General features: G+C 38.6%; 1 protein-coding gene across 1 annotated transcript in view; it reads left to right on the top strand.

Moving 5' to 3' along the window:
- The first annotated feature begins 8,419 nt into the window (after positions 1-8,419).
- The window catches only part of slc41a2a (solute carrier family 41 member 2a), a 44,342-nt gene continuing 27,631 nt past the window's right edge, over positions 8,420-25,130 (top strand). Inside the window, exons 1-5 of the mRNA XM_038305573.1 lie at positions 8,420-8,527; positions 21,300-21,709; positions 22,088-22,195; positions 22,687-22,758; positions 22,852-22,996. Coding sequence (XP_038161501.1) covers positions 21,335-21,709; positions 22,088-22,195; positions 22,687-22,758; positions 22,852-22,996 — 700 coding nt within the window. The 5' untranslated portion in view covers positions 8,420-8,527; positions 21,300-21,334. The remainder of the gene's footprint in view (positions 8,528-21,299; positions 21,710-22,087; positions 22,196-22,686; positions 22,759-22,851; positions 22,997-25,130) is intronic.

Genomic DNA, 25,130 nt, shown 5'->3' on the forward strand with positions numbered 1-25,130 from the left:
TTTAGATTATATTTCCTGGCAAAACATTCAATTCGGTTTATCCATTAAAGAAAAAAAATTGGAATTTTTAATCAATATTCTAATAATTGTAACAAAGTATTATATCCATAAATGTCGCTATGCAAAATGCTCCCTCTCAATCTCTGCTCTCAAAAATGAACTTTCCCTTTTCAGATTTTAAATGCAATTAAATTGTTTGAGTTAATTGAAGATTTTCAGTTGGTAGTCCCCACTGATTAATTTATTTTAACTACTATTATTATTTTATTTATTTTTATTGATTTTATTTTATTTTACACTTTGTTCCAGCATGTGTATTTAATTGTATTTTTCAAAAGCAGGAGTTGTGATATTTCTTCTTGTATTGAAATATTTGTTATTGACTTGTTATTTGAGATTGTTATTGTTTTCTTATATATTCAATTAAAAAAAAGAAGAAAAAAAAAAGAAAGAAAAAAAAAAAAAAGAATAATCAAAATTTCTTCCGGATTTGACGTTCTTCTTCTTCTGTGCCTTTTATTGGTGTTTGGAAAACAACCTTTAATGCGCATTACCGCCCCTTTATGGAAAGGAGTATGAACTGGATGTCCATAAAAAAATGACTAAAATTAAAACCTCACATTCTAATCAATTAAACAACTTTGTTTCATAGTTTAAATATTGCCATGTAGCTTTTACTCTTAGAATCCCTCTCTGTTACAACTATGGTCAGAAAAATTAGATTTCTATCAATTTCTTATTTCATATATCGAGTTATGTTATTTACTCAATGAAAATATTTTACTCACTTCACCTGCAAGGTCACAAAATGTCTGAGTGAGTGTTTGGATACCAGAAATAGTCATTCCCATAACACGCCAGATTCTTTCTCAGGTTTGTTACCGTTTAACCAAAGTTTTTTTATTTAGTCTAAAACAGAACAGGGCATATTATGATACATGCTTGACATTTTGGATGTCTTGTTCTCAATATACCTTGCAATTTAACTAGACTGTGTAGTTGAATATTTGAAAACATTTCGCAGGACACAATTCTATGAGATCTAGTTTTAATTTAATACTGTAAAGATTTTGAATTATATCATTCATCCTGATACTAAGTGCACTGTAAAAATACATGTTATATACTTTCAAGTTCTCCACATTCTTATCTACGGTCTGGAGCTTCCTTGTTAAGAATAAAGATTCCTTTAGTCCTTTTCTGTCCTGTGTGTCTTTAAATAATATTCTTCTGTTTCTCCCTGTTCCTCACATTTTTCCCCACTTTCCATTCCATATTTAACAGCCATCGTCCTGTTAAATATGGAAGTTAAGTCCCCCTGAAAGCGGCTGTGCCTCAGAACTTCCCTACCGGTTCTTTTTCTGGGAGCAAGTTATTTACTACTCTTAACTCAAACTGGGTAAAACCATATAAAAAAGGACTATAAAACAGGAGTAAAAAAGTAACAGCGTTTATTTCAGGTCAGGTCGTTACAGGACAGAGAAATTGCTTGGAGTTGGCACAGCTGTGGGCTCAAAAAACGTCAGCGAGCGCCCGGCAAAGCTTGAGACCCGAACAAGGTAATCTCTTCCTTCTTATACCTTATGAGTCCATGTGTTGCATCAGGTGGATGCTTAGCTGTCCGTATCAGAAATTGACATGCCATCCATGCCTTGACCTTTATACATCTTGCCTCTTTACCCCAGGATTACGCATAGCTTTCCTTTATCAGTCCGGCTCCAAGATGTGCCCATATCCTGTGTATCTTTAAAGACACGAAGGCTGTCCTGATCAGATGACCTCCGTACACACAGTGTCATCCACCATGTGAAGGAAGGCCTTCTACTCTGTCTAATCTGGCTAGCAAAGTAACAATGTGCATGATGTATAAAGAATAAACCTAACAGTCCTTTTCTATCTTTCCATTCCTTCCGTCACTTTGTCTTTATTTTCCTTCTTATTAAACCCTTCAGTTCTGTTTTATTGATCTTAAAGTTAATTCCAACAAATAACTGTTTAATGTTCTCCTTTGCTGTCTTATCTGCACTTTCATTCCCCTTGACCTCATAAAGAGCAGGTACCCATATAAAATCAATGAAAAGCCCAATTATGTAAATTCTATGAAGGGTTTGTGTTAGTTCTAATAATGTATCTGGTCTACCTTCTTACTGGTATGCTCTAAATCTGATAAGGATGTACTGTAATCTGAACAAATTATAGAGTCAGAAGCATAGAACATAGGAGCATAATTAAAGAATACAGATCAGAGTTTTATCAATACAAGTGTTTATTTTTCGTTCTGCGTACAGTGTCTCAATGGCACGGGCAGGTTCAGTGAATACTCTGTAGAAGTAGAAACTCAGGTTAGTGACTATGAAACTCAAACGGGCCACAATAATGAGCAGGGACATTACTAACATGGTTATGAGTTCAGTCTGAGCCCAGAGGAAGGAGTGGAATCCAGATGGATTGTTTCTCCACAGCATGCGGTGGCCGCCTCAAGAGTTCCAGGAAAGAAACTAAGCAGGTTGATGAGCAGAAGTCAGCAGATGCGGAAGAGCAGAAGTATCCATAGGTAGAATCCAGAGCCAGAGTCGTATTGCAAGCAGGTTTCCAGATCAGAAGTCCGAAGGGATGACAAAGGGATATATAAGCCGGGTTCAGAAGACAGGTCCAAGGCAGTTAGCAGGCAGAATGCAGTTTAGGTCCAAGGCAGTTAGCAGGCAGAATGCAGTTTAGGTCCAAGGCAGTTAGCAGGCGGAATCCAGGTAAAAGTCAGAAAACAGATCGGCAACAGAGGAGAACAGGGGCAAACAAAACTAATCTTGCACTGATGGCTGGAAAACAGGCAACATAAATAGGGAGCTGGAACAGGTGGATCAGATGAGCAGTAATGAGAAACCGGGCGGATTTAGTCAGGTGATTGGAATGAGCAATTAAGACAGCGATCATCACCAAGATCATGACAAAAGCGTCATGTCTGACCCTTTTCTATCCAGTGCAAAGCTAATTTTTTTGTCAACATTTCTCCCAGATAAATAAAAGTTCATTACAGTATATTAAAGACCCAGGTTATGTATCTGAGCAGCTACAACACGGATGGTTTGAGGGGCAGTGTTAAGATCACAGAGCTGCTACAGGCAGAGGTTGGAATGGAGTGCTAACAGTGAATATATAAGAAATAAATACAAATAATTTAAAATAATAATTTAATAATCATAACCGTTATCAAAATAAAATGTTTTAATCTTGATTATATTAATTTTTATAAACATTTTTTTTTCATTTTTGATTATTTTTTAAAAATAATTACTAATTTTATTTCAATCTGAAAAACTCACACAGAGAGAAAAGATAATTAGAAGAATTTATTGATAAGAAAGTATAGTCTTTGGCGCTCAGACCTCGGCAGGAACATTCATGCTGAATTAAGCTTTAACATGCTTGAGTAGATGAATGTGAATAGGGATGTTCCCCCCGGCCTGAAACTGGTGGTGGTTTGATCCGAGCTGGTTGACAAGGTGATCTGCTGGGCAGAATTGTGGGACTAAAAGACTGAGGGAGCTGACGCCGGGGCTTCACTCAGACTTGGGATATAGAGGTCCTGCTTGGTGATGCAGGTACCGTGAACTGTCCATGATGAGCAAGCATGAAGCGACAGTGGAGAGGAAAAACTCCCCTTGTCCCACTCAGGACACTTGGAATACATTGGACGAGCAGTATGGAGGAATATTGACACGTTTTTTGTGGACTTTTATGGACCTTTCTGCCTCGGGCACCATAGACCTCCATTATTTGAATGTCAGCAGACAGCAAAAAGCCTCCCAGATCTCCAGATGCATTTGAGATATCAAAAAAGTACTCCAGAGTGTTGTTCAGCATGGGGGTGAGTAGAAAATGAAGGCTAATCATGTTTTGGGTGTACTATTCCTTTAAATCAATCCAGCTAACTTTTCTATCCACAAAACCTGCTTTTATCATGCTTCAATGTATTTTCTCTATTTGTCTATTATTCTATGATCAGCCCCCAGAAGCCTTAATAAACCATCCTTCCAGAAACAGTCAGCCTTCAGCCCTCTTTTGTGTAAAGACCAATGTTTAATTCATCATTAAAGTCTGTGATTCAAGGTTTTATAAATCAGGCTATGGTCAAAAAAAAAAAAAAATGTGTTACTCACAAACACAACATGAATTGCTAGCAAGTTTCTTTCTTAAATCAATCCAACCAACTTTTCTATCCACGAAACCTGCTTTTATCATGCTTCAATGTATTTTTTCTATTTTTCTGTTATTCTTTGATCAGCCCCCAGAAACCTTCCTAAACCATCCTTCCAGAAAACAGCCAACCTACAGCCCTCAGCTCAGCTCAACTTTACCATCAACCAAGCTGTAAAAACATGTGTTGGGTCCTTTGCTCCTTTCCCGCGCTGCAAAAGACACATATTTATCTATCATCCAGCTGTTATCTAAACATCAAGTTGACATCTCCAAGTTGGAACACCTGTACATAAGGCTGCATGATCCACAGGTATTATATTTAAACTTTTCAACCCTTAAACTTTTCACCTTTTCTATCTCAGACCAAACCCATCTCACACACACACACCCATGTTGTGTCACAATATCCTTGTGGGGACCTTCCATTGACTTCCATTCATTTCCCACTAATTTATATGGCCTAACCATGACCCTTGCCCTAACCCTAACCATTACCGACACATACCTATCCCTAAACCTAACCTAAACTCAATTCACACCTTAGTCCTAAACCTAACCCCCACCCCAAGAAGAGAAACTTTCCTTATGGGCACCAGTTGTTGGTCCCCACAAGTACCTATGAGTCCCCAAAATGTAGCATATTCCTAGGAAATTGTCCCCACCAGGTATTAAAGGCATGGCCACACACACACACACACACACACACACACACACGCACACGCACACACACACCCAAACACACACCCACCCTACCCACCCACACTCTTCAGAATGTGAGTGAAGCAGAAAAATGATTTGCAATGAGGGTTTAAAAAATTTGTTTAAACAATTATATACCCGTTTTTTGATAAGCAACTTCTTCTTCCTAAACATTGTTTATTTTTACAGCTTTTAACAAAGCACCCTTGACTCAGAGAAAGTTTGCAAAAGTGGATATCCACATGCTTGTTTCCCGCATTCTAAAACAGACAGTTTAAATGAAGAGGGGAAACAGCGTTACATGGCAGATTTCCTGAAGAATGAAGGTATTCAACTAGAATATTCAAAAATTGAGACAAATCCGACAAAATGACAAGTGGCAAAGTTATGTCCCAACAGTCTTTGGGGAAAGTTTGCTTAGAAAAATGATCAGACCCAGACCAGCATCTTATCAGAACAGCAGGAATTTTTTGAACTGTTGTTTTCAGGGAACAAACATGTGAAATATTTTCACTTTCTGAATCCTGAAAACGTGCTTGTTCAAAGGGGATGGACAAAAAAATCTATTAGTCCCCCAAACAAAACTAACAACGTCTCTATCCCAGCGTTCACTACGGCCTAGGCTAGATTAAAACTGTTGAGTTACCTTCAAAAGCTGCAAGACAGAGTTTTGTATTTTGACACAGACAGTATAATCTACGTTACCAAAAAGGGTCAGACTCAGCTGGAAACGGGGAATTATTTGGGGCAATTAAGCGATGAGTTAAACGGGGATAGCATAGAACATTTTGTGTCCACAGGTCCAAAGAGTTATGCTTATCAGACCCGTCAGAAAAAAGTGGTTTTGAAAGCAAAAGGCATAACACGAAACATGCAGGCTTCTGAAAATGTCAATTTTGAGAGCATGAAGAGGCTGGTTGATGCTTTTCTCCAAGGTCAGGAGAATGCTTCTATAGGGATTCATCAGCAAACCATTAGACGTGATAAAAGCGGGTTTCACTTGATGAATGCATAATTCATGAAAACATTTCGGGTTGTGTATGACAAGAGAAGACTGTTTAAATGAGGTAAAACACTTCCTTTTGGCTACTAGATTCTATTGAAAAAAAAAAATGACGTGACAAATGGGGACACCATATGTTAAAATGAATGATCTATGGCTTTTTTATGAATGATTTATGGCTTTATTATTTTGTGGCTTAATTACTCTATTACTTCTATGACTTCAATACCCCCTGCTCCCAACTCTGTAACTCAAACCAGCTTTGACTGATCTCTGTAAACGAGCAGGTATAAAAGGGCAGCCTTCAAGTAGAACGTTCTGATCAGCTGTCTCACAGTATGGTGCGGGTGCTGCAACGCCGCAGACTGGAAGAAGCTGAGGGAAGTAGTGAGAACTGCAGAGAAGTTCATTGGGCCTCCTTTTCCCTCCATAAAACACATTTTATCCCAGCACTAACAAATCCATGGAAACTTTTTTGCATGGATTATAAACATTTACAATATTGAATTGACATCAAATTGACATTGACAACTCTGTAATTTTTTTTATGCTCCCATACACTTTAATCACAAAATAAATATTTGGTTTAAGCCATGATTCTTGAATACACATAAATTATGTATTTTCTCTAAATTCAGTGATAAATCCTTTGAACTTCTGATCATTCACAACAAAGCTATGTAAAATGTAAATCCCTTTATTGTCACAAAATTGGAAAATTCATTCTTAGCATTTAACCCATCCCCTTGGGCAGCAGTGAGCTGCCATTGTGTTTGCTCAGCCTCAGGGACCTAGACAGAATGAATGGCTCTTAACAACGAGCTATCTCTGACGGGGCATTTAGAATGGCCTTGATCTAAGAACTCTGCATTATGTTGATATGGCTGAAGCCAGGGATGTCTGATGTAATGCAACATGTGAGGATGTGGCAGGGGTATGCTGAGGGGTAACATCTGGAGAATGAGACATGATTAATATGCATTACAATGATTGGAATGTATGGCTGTTAAATTATGTGTAACTTATGCATTTACGCAGCCTGCAAACCTTTGCTGCATCATTTAGTGTCTTTGTAATGCTGCCACCATGTTTGATTTATTTATTTTTTTGAAAACCTTGTTTAATGCTTCGTATTTTTGTAAGATGTTCCTCTCAGTAGAAATTTCTTCTGCGCTCAGGAATATGATTGGTCTGCTACTTTGAAGCCGCCCCTTTGTACGGTAAGTGCTGGTTCACAGATCCATGATTAGTCAAATCTGGTTTGATTTAGCGAGTTGATAACCAGCATTACTGTAGATTAAATACATTGGATAGACTGGAAGTAATCCCGCTACATGGTGCTTGCGTCTTGGTACAGGCCTCTGATCAACTGGTCCTGCAAAGAGAGAGAGAAAAAAAAAATACAAGCTGCAGAAAACAGCCTAGTGGATCTAACAATATGATCTGCTTAGATGTGGAGAAAAACGTTTATAAACACCATTACATATGTTTTACACAGAAGATTCTGCTAGTTAGTTAATTGATTTATTGAGCTCAAACTTATGAAGAGCAGAAAATACAACCACACTAAAACACAGAAAAGCTCCCTCTCTCCAACCATTTTATGTTCTGACATCTCCCTACATCCTGTCTGGTCTCCGTGCATCCTGTCATAAATTCCCCTTTAAAGGTCAAATGTCAGCTGTCAGGATGGTAGAACAGAATAGTGCCTTGAAGAGATAAAGGTATACAGGACGATCTTTTTTTTTGCAGCTGGATCATCTAAATAAGTGGTCCTCCTAATTGTCATTCATTCTGGTGATATGTTTAATTAAGGCCATCCTACGTGCATGTCCCATTGGCTATCTTTTCTGTGCATGTGCACTTTCAGCTGCCTATATGTGATGAGCTAAGGTTTCAGACAATCTTTGAAGCTCACCTTTCTGACCACGGTACGTAAGAGAAAAAGAAAAGAAATGCCTCAGAAGCTTTGCGCGGAGAGCTCTCCTTGCAAAGCATTCTGGGATTTGCTGTCACAGCAGCATGCTGTCGCTATGGGTCGTCACTACTCAGCAGCTGCAACTAATAGCAAAGATGACGCAGCCACTGTGTGGTAAAGGAGGAGCAAAAAGCAGTGATCATCTGTCCAAATGGTCGGTTAACTGAGATTGCTATAAAGTCCATTATATAGTCCCTGCTATATGTGGCACAGTTAGCTTGTATGAGCTATGAGAACAACACATTTTAAACAGGACATGCACAAGCAGAAAGAGCTCTTGCATGGTCTTGTATGTGCATTTTCTTTTTAAGTGGAGAGAGCAGGTTATTTAAAAAATCTGCCACAATAACTTTAAATTATTTAGCGTTGTTAGTGGTATTAAGTCATTTAACACAGCTTTTTACGGTAAATTTTGTGTGCCCAGTGCTTATTGGTTAATAAAGGGGTGAGAGTTAGAGCAATGTGATTTTTTTGTGTATGAAACACGATTATATAAATGGAAGTGCAGAAATTTTGATTTAAACAGGAGTGCGTGCAGAGGGCTAATGGGTGATGCCACAGCAGATACCAATAAAGGAGCTATTCAGACGAAGACAGTCATGTTCAGCAGCAGCGTCCTGGAGCAGTCTCCTATCTAGCAAACTAAAACGGTAAGAAAATTTACTTTGCCTTTTTAACAAAGCTGGAGCTGAAAAATAATGATATTGAAATTAAGTCTTAGGCATGAGTGTGAGCGTTTAAAGATGGAGAGATGAACAGCTTTCCAAGGACCATTGTGCTAGGATGAAACTTTTTTAAAGTTATGTTTACACCCATTGCTTTCCTTCAGATACTTCTCTAAGTGTGTAGGGCTACACATTATCACAGGGGCTCCCAATTTTTTATTTCTTTGTCTGTGACCCTAAAAATAACAATGCAAAAAACCTTTGATTCTCTAAAAAAAACATATAATTACTTAATGATATATTTATTTGAACATATAAACAGTAAAGGATTATATAATTGTTTTTAGATATTTGTTTTTTAATGATATTAAAAAAAACCATATAAGACACCTTTCATCAAACTCGAAATCACGCCCACATTTGAAAGTGACAGCCGGATGTTCTGCCCTCATCAATAAAAAAAATTGTGAAAGAAATTCATACAAAAATTAATAATCGGTTATAATGATAGCTGTTATTATTAAAAGAACATTATTATAATTTTTTTATTATTTCTAATTATTTTTATATTATTATTTGAAACACTGCATCCTCTAGGCCCCCCTTCCCCCCACCATCTTCCTCATTTAGTAACCCCTATGTCATTTATTTATTGATTTATATTAATGAAGAAGGGACTTCCGGCTATCACTTTGGAATGTGGCCGTGATTTCGAGTTTGAAGAAAGCCTTCTTACATGTTTTTTTGATATTCAATAATTCAATGTATCATTTCAAGCATATTTTAAATTATTTAATAGATTTTTCAATTGTGCATCTACAACAAAATGGTATATCTAATGTCTAATTAGATAGAAATGTTACATGTACTTATTTCATGGCAAATTTATCTATTTTATTATGCATTCATATCTATATATCTAGTATATATTTGATCTCAGGGATCACACCATAATCGTTGTACTACTTTAGCCCTTCCGGAGGGGACCTAACCCCAACTTTTGGAGCGCCTGACCTAACAGAACAGTAAAATAGCTAGCAATAATGTCATCAGTGAAAACATGAAACAATAGGAACTAGAATGTTAATCTGGTTTTTAACCATAACATCTACAACTGCTCATTGTTTAGTGTTGAATAAAAAACAGCATATTTTTCATGTAGAAACTGTAAATATTCTTATGGACAGTGAAGGGAAATTATTGCAGAACAAACACTTCCTCTAAAGGCTGACACAATAATTTAATAAGATTTTTTTTCTGGCCATTTATGTAACTCCAGACCAGTGTGTGAAATACCTGTCAATATTTGGGGGGTCCCCATTTCCCGATTGTTGCGCAATACCAATCTAAATTTTCTCAATATGCAGTAGGTCTATAACATTTCAAAGTCAAAGTTAGCTTTAATGTCAATTCCTCAGATTCACCAGACATACAAGGACTAGAGAGGACGTTCGTTTCTCATTCACCAGCAGTGAAACAGATAAAGTGCACAGGCACATCAGATAAGATCTGTTCGTAATACTAAAATTTAAACATTTAATTTCACAATAAAATATAAAATGTACAATAATATAAAATATGCAATACTTATGCTAGTGCAAAAAGGCAGATGGTAATGGCAGCAGAAAAGTTATTATTATTACTAATTATGTAAGATATAGCATTTGTAACAGTAACAGTGCAAAAGAACAGTAAATAAATATAGTATTAATAGTAGTGCAGGAGATTTTTTTTTTGAGGGGGGCTCAGCTTCTTGACAGCTTGGGTGGATGAAGCTTTCTGTGAATCTGGTGGAGCGGGCAAGAGCCTGAACAGGCAGTCAGTCTATGAAAACACACACATGCACAAAGACTGTCTGTCTCTCTGTCTCTCACCTTCATGCACGCACATGTCCTGCTTTAATCCAGTTTCTGACGAATGGAAATGGGTCTAATTTGTATATTAATATATTGCAATTAACCTCCAAACACAACATGAAACACAGTAATATATGTACATAAACGAAATACACCCTTCACATCAACTTAGATGCTGTACTGGCCAAAAACGCAGCACAGAGAAAACAGATGTAGCTATGCAGCGTTTACTCGTTAAAAAGGAAGATACCAACTGCTCAACTTCCGGTGCTTTCAAAATAAGACTATATCAAAGATTATACATAAGAAAGCTTATAGTATATACACTATATTGCCAAAAGTATTTGCTCACCTGCCTTGACTCACATATGAGCTTAAGTGACATCCCGTTCCTAATCCATAGGGTTCAATATGACGTCGGTCCACCCTTTGCAGCTAGAACAGCTTCAACTCTTCTGGGAAGGCTGTCCACAAGGTTTAGGAGTGTGTTTATGGGAATTTTTGACCATTCTTCCAGAAGCGCATTTGTGAGGTCGCACACTGATGTTGGACGAGAAGGCCTGGCTCTCAGTCTCCGCTCTAATTCATCCCAAAGGTGTTCTATCGGGTTGAGGTCAGGACTCTGTGCAGGCCAGTCAAGTTCATCCACACCAGACTCTGTCATCCATGTCTTTATGGACCTTGCTTTGTGCACTGGTGCACAGTCATGTTGGAAGAGGAAGGGGCCAGCTCCAAACTGTTCCCACAAAGTTGGGAGCATGGAATTGTCCAAAATGTCTTGGTATGCTGAAGCATTCAGAGTTCCTTTCACTGGAACTAAGGGGCCAAGCCCAGCTCCTGAAAAACAACCCCACACCATAATCCCCCCTCCACCAAACTTTACACTTGGCACAATGCAGTCAGACAAGTACCGTTCTCCTGGCAACCGCCAAACCCAGACCCGTCCATCAGATTGCCAGATGGAGAAGCGCGATTCGTCACTCCAGAGAACGCGTCTCCACTGCTCTAGAGTCCAGTGGCGGCGTGCTTTACACCACCGCATCCGACGCTTTGCATTGCACTTGGTGATGTATGGCTTGGATGCAGCTGCTCGACCAAGGAAACCCATTCCATGAAGCTCTCTGCGCACTGTTCTTGAGCTAATCTGAAGGCCACATGAAGTTTGGAGGTCTGTAGTGATTGACTCTGCAGAAAGTTGGCGACCTCTTCGCACTATGCGCGTCAGCATCCGCTGACCCCGCTCCGTCAGTTTACGTGGCCTACCACTTCGTGGCTGAGTTGCTGTCGTTCCCAAACACTTCCATTTTCTTATAATACAGCTGACAGTTGACTGTGGAATATTTAGGAGCGAGGAAATTTCACGACTGGATTTGTTGCACAGGTGGCATCCTATCACAGTTCCACGCTGGAATTCACTGAGCTCCTGAGAGCGAACCATTCTTTCACAAATGTTTGTAAAAACAGTCTGCATGCCTAGGTGCTTGAATTTATACACCTGTGGCCATGGAAGTGATTGGAACACCTGATTCCAATAATTTGGATGGGTGAGCAAATACTTTTGGCAATATAGTGTAACTTAGAAACAATATGTAAATATGAGCAGTGGCTTCCTAAGGAGCCAGAACATTTTATTTTAATTTTTTTTGACACAATTTAAGACCCCCTTTAAATTTTGCTTTTGAAGCTTTCAGGGGGGCTCATGGGTTAATCGGGGGGGGGGGGGGGGGTCGAGCCCCCCCGAACCCCCCCGTATTTCGCACTCTGCTCCAGATCATAGTATAGCATAGATGGAATCTCTAACTTCTCTCTAAACTTAAACTTGGCGATTTTGGTAATGACGAATTTTGTAAGTTTGGGAAATTAGTTTAAACTAATTTTGAATTTAGATGTTGGCAAAATCTTGTTTATGACTGGGCTGGGATGGCATCACTGGAGAAAGATGTGGAGAACATGTGTTTTAGTCATTCAGGCAGGCTAGAAGCAAGACTGAGTGGCTGATTTGGAGAGTGGGGCATTTCTAGCCCAATAGAATTACAAAGTATGGGGGAGGTTAGTTCAGATGAGAGAAGTGCTGAGAAGTCCCCACCCCCACGTTCGGAACCCCTGCATTAGTGCCTTTTACCTTCAATAATCTAGTTAACCTTTTTAATATTTAATATGACGTGACAGGATGGCTCATAATGCTGAACCACTCTTCTGCCTTTTCCCAACATGTTTTCTGTTTCTGATAAAGTTGCACATTTCTCCACATTCTTCAGCACTAACGTGATTAATCTTGCTGGGTTAGAGCCTGCTTAACACTGACAAATTTCAAATGAATAACTCTTTTCATATCAGACAACGCAGTCTCAGTGCTGCTGATGGGAATCCTAGATGAGGAATGATAATGTGGGATATCTGTTCCATCAGTTGACTCTGAATCAACAAAAAATGTTGGCTATTTACCCTCAAAAGAGAAAAAGCTGCACCAAATACAACATAGAGAGAATATAATTGAAAATATAGAGATATATCAGTTTGCAAACATATCTATGTTGATTAGCTAAAGGCTAAAAGATCCAGCCGGTGGGCTGCCAAGTACATGCGGGGGCCCCAGGAGTCCAAGCCAGATCAGGGAAACAGATCAGAACAGGAGGCTCAGAAGTCCAGGAGCCCACAGATAGTTCAAGCAGAACCATTCAGACAGGAACAGACAAGCTCAGGGGTTGAGAGGCAGAACAGGTCAGGATATCAGGAACACCACAGAACGCTAAAAACTGCTCTCTCCACTGAGACAAGACAACAACCGGGCACGTCAGTGGATAAGAGACAGATAAGGATCAGGAAATCAGAAACACTACGGAATGTTAAAAACCATCATCAATAATCTGGCCCCGATGGCAGGGACTAATATCCCGTATATATAGAAGTAGAAGCAGGTGGATAAGATGAGCATAGTTGGGAAGGTGAATGAAATGAATAATTCGGCCAGCCATCAGAGCCAAGATCATCACATTTCTAGAAGACCTCTATTTCTACTATTAACATACAGCTGCCTGTATTTTCCAATCTTTCTCTTCTGCGTAAAAAACATCAAAAAAGTTTTCATCTAAAACAAAAGGTTTATCGATTTAGCCCATAGAAAGACAATGTCCCCCAGCTGTTGGCTTCTAATTATCTTAAATTAACAGTATTTATTACTGGTGTCCGTTATCTGCATAACATGCTGCGTTAAAACCAGAATCTTATCAAGCGATGAGCCATTACTCTCATAGTTGGTTCTATACCTCTGCAAATTTCATTAACCAGTGGTGTACCGGTAGCATCATAATAGTGAATAGACCCCTCCACCTGGAGACCCCACATTGTCTGAGGTGGAGTCATTTCTGTGATTCTCTAAAGGAGGAAAGCTTTATGAAAACATTTCTGTTGGAGAAAAAAAATAGTAGGGTTTATAAAAAAATAAAAATACCATCCATGAATAATTCATCAAAGTCTGAAAAATATATATCTGAAAAATATAAATGAATATCAGAAGTAATGGTTGAAAATAAAATAATAGGTGACACTGAATAACTACTCACAATTTATATTTATGGGCTGTCTGCTAGGAACGGTAATATGAATTTTTGTTAGATATGATGGTCTCATTATTTTAAATAAAATAAGAAAGAAAAACCTCTTCCATACTCCGTTCTTCAACCAAAAAAGAATGCTCTCAGAAAGCACTGAGCTCTTAAGAGCATCCAATGGGGTTCTCTGTTTTATTGATCCCATGGGAAACTGCTGACTTTATGAGGCGATCAAATTGGTTTGACACAGGACTCAGTTGACTCAGTTGTCCTTTACAATGAGAAAGTGATGGTCAGTGGGTCGAGGTGACCTTTTAACACACCAGTGCCTCCTGGATGGTAGACATTTATATTGTAAGACTTGTTGTGCAAAAGGGCTGTTTATATAATCAGGGAAAGAATGATTTTTTTGTTGTTGTTGTTGTTGAAATCATCCTGTTAAGGTAATATTTAATCACAACTTTGATTAAAAGGAATGCTTTGATTTTTTTTGACAATTTTCTAATATTTGACTTTTTTTTTTTAACAGACAAACATGAAGTGCCTATTAGTCTTTAAAGAGTCAAGAATTGGAAATGCGATGAATTTTACAACATCCCCTTTACCATTTGGGGACCTGTTGAATGTCCCCATTTGCATTATTTTGAACCTGTAGGTCCCCACAATGGGGGATATTTAACAATACACTGCCCCTAATTGCAGCTCAAACAAACAAACACACACACACACACAAACAAACACACACACGAACCCTAACTCCAACTGACAGGACAGCACTTTACCATATGGGGACCAGTTGCCAGAAATCTCAGATTGAGCAAACATTTGGGACAGCTAACCATCATTTGGGACAGCTGGAGATAGGCACCAGCACCCCCTCCCAACCCTGCTTGGGATAAGTGTGACAGAAAATGGATGGATGGATGGATGGATGGATGGATGGATGGATGGATGGATGGATGGATGGATGGATGGATGGATGGATGGATGGATGGATGGATGGATGGAACGAACAGGTTTTGCATCTGTTATCCCATGTAGACAGATTTTTTTTTGGATCACTTGCAACATGGCCACTTCTTGCACATTTTTTTTTATTATTTTTACTAAAGCAGTAAAAAACAAATAAGGAACCTTTGAAGATTAGGTTTCTATTATTACTTTGTTAGAATATATTTACATATTTGTTTAATACATGTCAAGGTAACCTGATGATATAGAGTTTCAGAATTTCCCAAATATGGGACAATAAAGGAATTTTCTATTCTATTCTGTTCTATTCTATTCTACTCATTCTAATTTCTATTCAGAAATTAGAATTACCACAGAGAATTAACAAAGTAATTAAATAAATCATAAACCTAAGTGAAGCATTATCTACCAGCATTATTAACTGGCTGTCTGGAGCAGAAAGAGGAGGTGATTTGTCATCACAGAGAAGGTAACAAATAAGGAAGAGGCAGTTTCTTCACACTTGGATAAAAAGTGTCTGTATAATGATTCTGATTTTGTATTATTTTTATGACATCTACTTATGACAAAACTCAGTGAAAGAAAATGCTGCCGCCTGAATGCTCCAGGGAGCGTTATCACAGATCCTTCCCCCCAGCAGCTCAAAGCTAAGCTCTGACTTAGCGCGGATGTATATCTGGGGTGAGAACGAAACACTCTTGTGTGTAAGCCTACTGTTAATACATCGAACGTGACGTGCTAACATGGATGCAGCTGTACAGCTGCTGGGTTTGCTTAAGGAAAAGTTTATTTTTAAGAACGCCCATCAGCATGGTTGAAGATGATGAGCTTGAGTTGTTCTAGGGCTGCCACAGTTGACCCATCTCACAGACTACCTGCGAGGCGAACTATCATGAGAATACATGACCAGCTGCAAAACATTAGAAGTTGGTTGAGGCGACGTGTTTAGCACGGTGGCCCAGACAGACATAATAAAGATATGTGAAAGCTTACAGGTAATTGTGGATAAACAAGAGTACCTGGAAGGTTTATCGAGAAGAAATAATGTGGTCATTGATGGGATACCTGAGACCCCGGGTGAATCATGGGTAGAATCAGAGGAAAAAGTTAAAGAAATTCTAAAGCAGAAGTTGCAACTACAAAGGGAGATTGATATTGAACAAGCATACCGTATAGGAAAACCTGAAACAGATAGGGAGAGACCTAGATCCATTGTGGTAAAGTTTTTGCACTTCAAAGACAAAACTGCAGTAATGCAGAGAGCAAAAAATCTGAAAGGTACTAAAATATTCATCAATGAGGACTACACAGATGCTGTAAGGTTAAAAAGAAAGGAACTCATGCCAAAACTAAAAGCTGCACGTGATAAGGGTGAAATAGCTTACCTCAGACACGACTAACTGATAATCCGACATCGTACCAGCACCCCAAGATAGGATAAACAAACGGAAATATGCTTACAGGACTGCTTCTTAAAATATATGGCAATGACATCCCAACACAAGCGACTAAAAAGTGGACTAATTATTGCACATATAAATATAAACAGTCTAAGGAACAAAACAAATGATATAGCTGAATTGTTAGAAGAACATAAGCTGAATATACTTGCTATTTCTGAGACTCATTTAGACTCCTCCTTTGAAGATAGTGAATTACATATAAAGGGTAGAGGGTCCTAGAAATGAAAACCAAACAAAGCAATTATTATTTTCTTTCTGCAGAAAAGAGAGAGAGGGGACAGACCAAGGGTGAGACCCCTTGAAAAGTCTGTACTCAACTCTGCCCAAACCTCTCTTTTCTGCTGCTTTTATTATTGGACTTCAAAGGAATTACAGGAGTGGTCAAAAGTTACCACGAGGGGTCAGAAGTTATCAGTCACCTACAGCTGCATAGCTGAATAATACCAGCCTTTGAGAGAAATACTTGCTGTCCTCATTTAGAACAATACTTTACATTCCTTGGCCAAGTGCCTGTAACTTGAAATAAAATGATAAGATATACATTTTTCCAACAGTAACAATGTTAAAGAGCACAACTCACAACATTTCATGTCCATGTCTCTCTCTCCACCCATTTCCTGCCAGCTGACTTTCACAAAGGCTACCAGTGTTAAAACAATGCTGTTCCACAAGTGCTCCAAATAGACTCAAATTTATTCCCTTCATTAGCTGTGCGTTGCACGATTTCAAAATCCTAAATAATTACTTTATAAAATGCCTACCGTAAATGCCAATAATCCCCATGTACCTTTCCGATTTACTCCACTCTTATCCTCTGGGAGTCTTGTGAACTTAGTTGTAAGCATTTCTTGCAAGACATAATATTCAATTTTATCTATTGCCTTTGGACGGAAAGGGAGATAGAGAACACTTAGGCATTTCAGTACTGTCAGGGTTTGTTACTGGATTGTGGACCCAGAGGCAGAGGCAGGCAGGCAGAGGTGAACTTTTTAGTTGATTTAATGAATAAAAACTTTTCTTCCTTGCATATCAACTCTCAGCGCTCATTTTTACTCCACAGAGGTTAGACTAGGACCCAGCAAAGAGGAGGTAAACAGCAAGAGTATTTGTAGGAGACTGAAACAAGTGCTCTGTTCGAAAACCTAGGACGCATCCTTAGAAGACCGGATTCGAAGGCCGATTACGTCATTGCGCGGCGCCGAGGTCTGGTCGGATTCCAAGAGTCCTCGTTATGCGGCCTTAAAATGCGTCCTTCTTTTTGCCCAATTTGAAGGACGGGTCCGATGTATCCTCGGTATTCTTGGATATCCCAGGATTCATTGCGAGACCAAGCAAGCCGTGATCAGAGGAAAGGTTACTTGGCGCCGAACAGTGGTGAAAATTGGAAGTTCAGTTTAATATAATACAACTCTGTGAATAGTTCCGTCTGAAATGAATGAAAATAGTTGTTTTAATGGTTATTGAGTCAGATATGTGGCGGTAGTGTTTGATTTATCTAAAGGTTTTAATCTGTTACTGTGTAAATGGGTTTGGCTGGAATTTAAGGACAGATTCTAATATATTTGCAGGGTGGGGACTATAAATCTGATAGGATTTTTATCTTTTTATTGCTATTTTGCACAATATGCTTAACTTCCTATTTTTTGTTGTTGAATATTAGAGATTTTGCAGATATATTTTTTATACATATATTGTTTAGATTTACTTATATCTTTCTACCCCTTTTATAGAATAGAATAGAAAATCTCTTTATTTTCCCACAATGGGCAAATTTACAGCAGCAGAAAGATTATTGAAAATGGTCACACAAATGTGGACCTTAGAAAAATGTATAAGAATAACATAATAGGGAAGAGTTAAAATATAAACAATAAAATACTGTAAAGTGTTTTAACAATATAAAACTGGGGAATAAATAACCAATATGCAGCTATGGACATTTTTACAGTCATGGATATTTGAAAATAGCAGCAACATCAGAGATGTGCAGAATGACAGCAGCAGGTTATTTAACTGACTAAGGTTTCTATCTTTACATTTGATTTTATTTGTTCCTGCTCCAGGTGGTTGGAACCTTTATTCCACTCTGGATTCTTGTGAGTGTAGTCTTTGTTCACTTCACAATAAAAAAGAAATAAATAAACAGTTTTGAAAACTTCTGTATTCATTCTTTTCCTGCTTTGTGTGTCAACGTTCACGGTTGCTAAGCAACAGAGCATACGGCGGTAAAACCCGCCAAAGGGTAGACCTGGTCGAATTTACAGCCAAAACTCTTCCGGTCTCCTTATTTTAAAGGACTTCGAAGGATCCAGTCTAGGTAGACCGCGTCCTTGGAGGACCCGTCCTAGGTTTTCGAACAGAGCCAAGGAGAGGGTTAACGAACAGATTAGAAGCAGGTGTGAGCAGAGCAGAAACAAGAAAGGAGCAAGAGAAAAAAAGAGAACTCAATAGGGCAGCAGAGGGCAACAAATAAAAACCTGAGAACTGAAAATAACCAGAAAGAACAAAATAAGAATTAAACCACTAAGACTAGAAAACAAGGAGTAAAGCAAAACTGAACACTAAAAAGAAAATAGAACCAAGACTGAGACAGTAACTGAGAAAAACCCAAGGAACACAACAAAATAAGAATTAAACCATAAAAACCTATAAAACAAAGAGCAAAGCTAAACTGAATATCAAAAGAAAAACATAACAGAAACAGAAACCTAACAAGTACATACTTTTTATACCTTACGCAAACACATTCCCCCAGGGGAACAAACCCACCCCCTTATAACGATCTCTCTCACACTTGAACATTTGGTTATTCCCAAGAAAAACCCTTCAATTCATCAAGGACATAAATTTAGCCAGATAAACCTTTCAGACAACTTTTTTTCCGGTCACACCAGAAAAAAAGGATTTGAGAACCTTAAACATAGTAAGGACATGTTAATCTATATTTCCCCCCCTCTCTAAAATAGGGAGGAATCTGCTTCTTTTCACACCTGATTCAACTCCCTACATTTAAGTATAAAGAACGGAACAATGTTACTTTTATTTAGTTAAGAAAAAGCACAGTCTAATATCTAATTTCACAGACTTTAGATCAACTAACCATCAGGTTTTATTTGATTCAGAGCGTTTTCAAAAAACTTAGAGGAGACGTTTTATTTCTGTATTGGCTCCCAAACTATGGAACACATTTTTTTCGATTTTTAGAGTCCTCTTTGCATCTTCTACTGTAAGTATCTTAAACACAATTCCAGTATGAACCATTGTGAGTGAAAGGATGCAGTGATGAATATAGTTCTTCCAACATTCCGATGACATCTTTAGCACACTTAAAAGGTTATGATCTACCTCTGCAAATTTCATTAAGTTGTGCACTCACCAGTGGTGTAGCATCATAAGTCCCCATGGCATACGGTCTTTTTGTAGGAGCTTAAAACCCTACACCTGTCGAGCTGTAAAATTAGATGATGTTTTAGATAACACTAACAGCGGGGTAACTGTTTTTTTAAAATAAAGGTCTGGGTTATAAATTTTCAACTGTCTGTTTTAGAATGCGGGAAACGAGCAGGCATGTGATTTTACAATTTGCAAACTTTCTCTGAGTCAAGGGTGCTTTGTTAAAAGCTGTGAAAATAAACATTGTTTAGGAAGATGAAAGTTGCTTATCGAAAAAACAGGTATATAATTGTTTAAACACATTTTTAAACCCTCATTGCAAATCATTTGCTGTTTCACTCACATTCTGAAGGGGTGGGGTGATAATGTGGGTCTGCATGTATGTGTGTGTATGTAGGGGTGTGTGTGTGTGTATGTGGGGTGTGTGTGTGTGTGTGTGTGTGTGTGTGTGTGTGTGTGTGTGTGTGTGTGTGTGTGTGTGTGTGTGTGTGTGTGTGTGTGTGTGTGTGTCTGTGTCTGATGGGTTGGGTGTAGGAAAAAGGTGAAAAGTTTAAGGATGGGTGTCTGTTTTTTAAATTAAAGTTCTGGGGTGTGAGTTTTTAAACTGTGTCTTTTACAGCACAGGAAAGGACCCAACAAATGTTTTACAGCTTGGTTGATGGTAATGATTGGTCTTAACACAAAAGAGGGCAGTAGATTGGCTGATTTTCTGGAGGCTGTTCAAAGAATAATAGAAAAATACTTTTACAGCGCGAGAAAGGAGCAAAGGTTAAAGTTCTGGGGTTGTGAGTTTTTAAACTGTGTCTTTTACAGCACGAGAAAGGACCCAACAAAGGAAGAGGCAGTTTCTTTACACTCGGATAAAAAGTGTCTGTATAATGATTCTGATTTTTTATTATTTTTACAACATCTACTTATGACAAAACTCAGTGAAAGAAAGTGCTGCCACCTAAATGCTCCAGGGATGGTTATCACAGATCCTTCCCCCAAGCAGCTGAAAGACTCTATAACCACCACTGTTCCCAACAACCTCAATAAGTTGTTACATTCATGCTGATTTTGCACAGTTTCTACCTTAGCTCTGCTGTTGCTGCTATTCTAAAATATCCATTAGTGTAACAATGTCCATAGCTGTATATTGTTATTTATTCTCCAGGTGCACAGGTTTATATTGTTAAAACACTTTACAGTACTTGACAGTATTTTATTGTTTCTTTTAACTCTTCACTATTATTTTATTTTTATACATTTTCCATAGGTCCATAGTTGTGTGAGCATTTTTTTATGATTTTTTTGCTGTTGTAAACACTACATTTTCCCCATTGTGGGATAATAAATTTTCCAGGTAAACAAAGAATGGTTCCTTAACCCCTTGCTCAAACTTCTTCCTTTGCAAGAATACGGATGTCTTTGTCCTCAAACGAGTGTCCTGTTGCCTGAAGTCCACAGGCCACAGTAATGGGATTTTCATCTAAGTGCTGAGAAAATGCTCCTCCAAATTATTGTTTGTTTAATTTTTCAGGCAAAGGCACATTCTCCTGAGATCAACTTTTCACCATGGTTGTTCCAAATTCACCAACTAAGATGTCCCAAAGCAGAATTTTAAGAACACACGGCAGTCAGCAATATGGTTCAGTCCCAACCATCTCAGAGATCTCTGGAAGTCTAAGGAATTGGAGTTCCCATAGATGTTTATCTACAGACAGTAACAGTTTGGAGGGTGAGTCTCCAGAGTGCAATGAGTCCGACCCCTTGCTTTCCAATGAACTATGGAATGGGTCAAGGTTAAACAGATCCATGACTGCAAAGAGTGGAGAAGGTTCAAGTGGACCCACGGAATCAGTGTGTTCCATGGTGCTGCAGATTCTGGTACCGTTTGTACTGGCCGGTCTGGGGACGGTTTCTGTTGGGATGCTACTTGACTTTGTGCAGGTGAGTAAACAGATGCTAATGAATGAGCTAAGGCTATGTTGATGCTCACGCAAGCAGAATAAAATTAGATACATAAAAAGAAAATAGAACAAAAAATATATAAAAAAATAAAATTGAGGAAATGACACAACAGACAATTCTAGAAAAACAAAAATAAAAGTATTGAAATTACAAAAGTTTTAAGAAAGTTTTGTAGGCAAATGTTATGAGATTGATAAATTAAATCCCTGGTAGTTGTGAAAAACATAGCTAGAACTCATATCTAAAAGCTCATTGGCTCTGAGATTTACTGAAATAAGACTCATCCGATGATTGTTTCTCTCAGTGATTGCTGGAGTGTGTGGTCCAGTTATACTGTTTTCTCTTTTTGTCTGGCAGAGCTGGGATGTGTTCCAGGATATCACTGAGATTTTAATTCTGGTTCCAGCTGTTTTAGGCATGAAAGGAAACCTGGAAATGACGCTGGCATCAAGATTGTCCACTGTTGTGAGTCTTTCAGATGCTAATGTGTTTTCTGTTTATTATGTTTTATTTATGTCATTCTTTATTTCTAGGCAGTACTGTAGGATATTTTTTAGTCATGATTTTTGGTGCTATTAATGATTCTATTGCAGTTCTCTTTCTCCAGTGTTTCTAAATCTTTGAGACATCTTTGGGTTAATTTAAGAACCCCATAATTTATATGTTATAAGGCTCTTTGGTTATAGTTCTTAGAAATCCTACAACGGTGATGGCAGATTGATTTTATGCATTATTTATCATAGCTTATTGCAATAAACAACAGTAGTAGTGGCCTGTGCCCATGCTGTCAATGCAATTTGAAATATGAGAAACAGTCATATAACTCTCCTTTAGCAGGGCTGGTGGGGTTTGGCATGGAGCTTTTGATTAGTTTGATTTATTCCTGCATTGATGAAACTTCAGATTTTCCTGAGTTTTCCTATCATTTTCACTCCATATACATCTGGCATTGCTAGGTAAATACTGGGGAAATTGAATCTACCAGAGATATGTGGATGCTGATTGGTGGAAATCTTGCTCTAAAACAGGTTAACTGTTCATATCTCTACATGTGATTTAATAAAAGCAGGATTTATTCAATCAAAGTTTCTTACTCTTTACTTATATTTTTAATTTTTCAGCTTCAAGCCACAGTTCTGGGTCTGCTGGCCTTTCTTATAGTGACTATATTGACCTGGATAGCAGATGGAGAAATGCCTCTAAGCCACATAGTACTCCTTTGTTCAACCTCTTTGTCTACTGCCTTCGTGGCATCACTGCTACAAGGTATGTATTGTCCTGATGAACTCAGGACACAGTACACAGATGCAATACATTTGAAATAAGACATTACAACTTTCAGTCATAGCGTTTTGTTCACATTAAAACCTTCAGATTTCACACAATGAAATGTGTGCTGAAGCTTGTGATACAGTATAAATTCCTTTAACTCTTTGTCTTGCCCTGTTACTCTTTAACTGCACAGATTTTGTGTTTGTAGTGATATAATAGTTAAAGCATTTTATGATTAATATCCTTTTCACTTCTCCAAGTTGTCCCTTTATCCCACTTTAAGAGCTTTCTGGATGTCGTTTTGTTATGATTTATTAAATTAAATCTTCTTTCACAATCATCACTGGATGTTTGAAATGTAGCACAAATATCCACAAGCAGTAAGACCTCCTTTGGCTCCTCACATCTGAGTGCTGCAGCAAAAACTGTTTTCTCACCCCTCGTGGGGTGGTATGTGTCATCCTCAAGCTCGGGTCCTCTACCAGAGGCCTGGGAGTTTGAGGGTTCTGCGCAGTATCTTAGCTGTTCCTAGGACTGCGCTCTACTGGACAGAGACCTCTGATGTTTTACCTGGAATCTGCTGTAGCCACTCTCCCAGTTTGGGGGTCACAGCCCCCAGTGCTCCAATTACCACTGGCACCACTGCTGCTCTTAATTTCCACATCTTTTCTAGCTCCTCCTTCAGTCCTTGGTATTTCTCAAGCTTCCCGTGTTCTTTCTTCTGGATGTTGCTGTCGCTTGGGATTGCCACATCTATCACTACTGCCTTCTTCTGCTGTTTGTCGATCAACACGATGTCTGGTTGGTTAGCCATCACCAGACATCACTTCCAGCCCATACTCATGGCAGATGTTCCTGTACACTATGACAGCTACCTGGTTGTGGCGTTCCATGTATGCACTTCCTGCCTGCATTTTACACCCTGCTGTTATGTGCTGTATTGTTTCAGAGGCATCTTTGCACAGTCTGCATCGGGGGTCCTGCCTGGTGTGGTAGACCCTGGCCTCTATTGATCTTGTACTGAGTGCCTGTTCTTGTGCTGCCATGATTAGTGCCTATGTGCTGTCCTTCAGTCCAGCCTTTTCCAGCCACTGGTAGGATTTTTTGATATCAGCCACTTCTTCCATTTGTCTGTGGTATACGCCGTGCAGCGGCTTGTCCCTCCATGATGGTTCTCCTTCCTCTTTCTTGTCCTCACTTTCGGTTTTTTCCTGCCTGAGGTACTCACCAAGCCATTTGTCTTTGGGGGCCATCTTTCTGATGTACTCCTGGATCTTAGTTGTTTCATCCTGGACAGTGGTCTTGACACTCACTAGCCCTCGGCCTCCCTCGCTACGCTTGGTGTACAGTCTCAGAGTGCTGGATTTGGGGTGGAACCCTCCATGCATTGTGAGGAGCATTCTTGTCTTGATGTCAGTGGCCTCTATCTCCTCTTTTGGCCAGTTTATTATACCAGCGGGGTATCTGATGACTGGTAGGGCATATGTGTTGATGGCTTGGATCTTGTTTTTCCCATTCAGCTGACTTTTCAGGACCTGCCTTACTCTTTGTAGGTATTTAGCTGTGGCAGTCTTTCTTGCCATCCCCTCGTGGTTTCCGTTAGCCTGTGGCACCCCAAGGTATTTGTAGCTGTCCTGAACATCTGTAATGTGGCCTTCTGGTAGTTCATATATATATATATATATATATATATATATATATATATATATATATATATATATATATATATATATATATATATATATATATATACAGTTACAATCTCCTACTGCTTTCTGGAGCACCTCTGCTGTCTTCCTTGCTCTTTATTGGAAAAACGGAGTCCTTAGTTACAATAGATCATGATGTAACTAAGCAAGTTGCACATCTATTGACTTAAAATTGGGTTAGTGCTCAGGGTTAATGTTCAAGGGCTGGTTTGGGATTGGGCGATGGAGTGAATGAATGACTTAAAATGGCAGAAATAACAGAATATGGCAATAACTGTATATCATACTAATGAAGATGGGAAAGAACAACACATATGAACCATAACTTAACCCTAAGGATCATGACAGCTTTGCTTTTTGTCTTAAAATCAGATAAAGTTTGCCACATAGAATTACACCTGATGGGTTATCTCATGAGC

Source organism: Cyprinodon tularosa, unplaced genomic scaffold, assembly GCF_016077235.1.
Source record: "Cyprinodon tularosa strain WSP-4 unplaced genomic scaffold, ASM1607723v1 ctg56, whole genome shotgun sequence".
NCBI classification, from domain to species: Eukaryota; Metazoa; Chordata; class Actinopteri; order Cyprinodontiformes; family Cyprinodontidae; genus Cyprinodon; species Cyprinodon tularosa.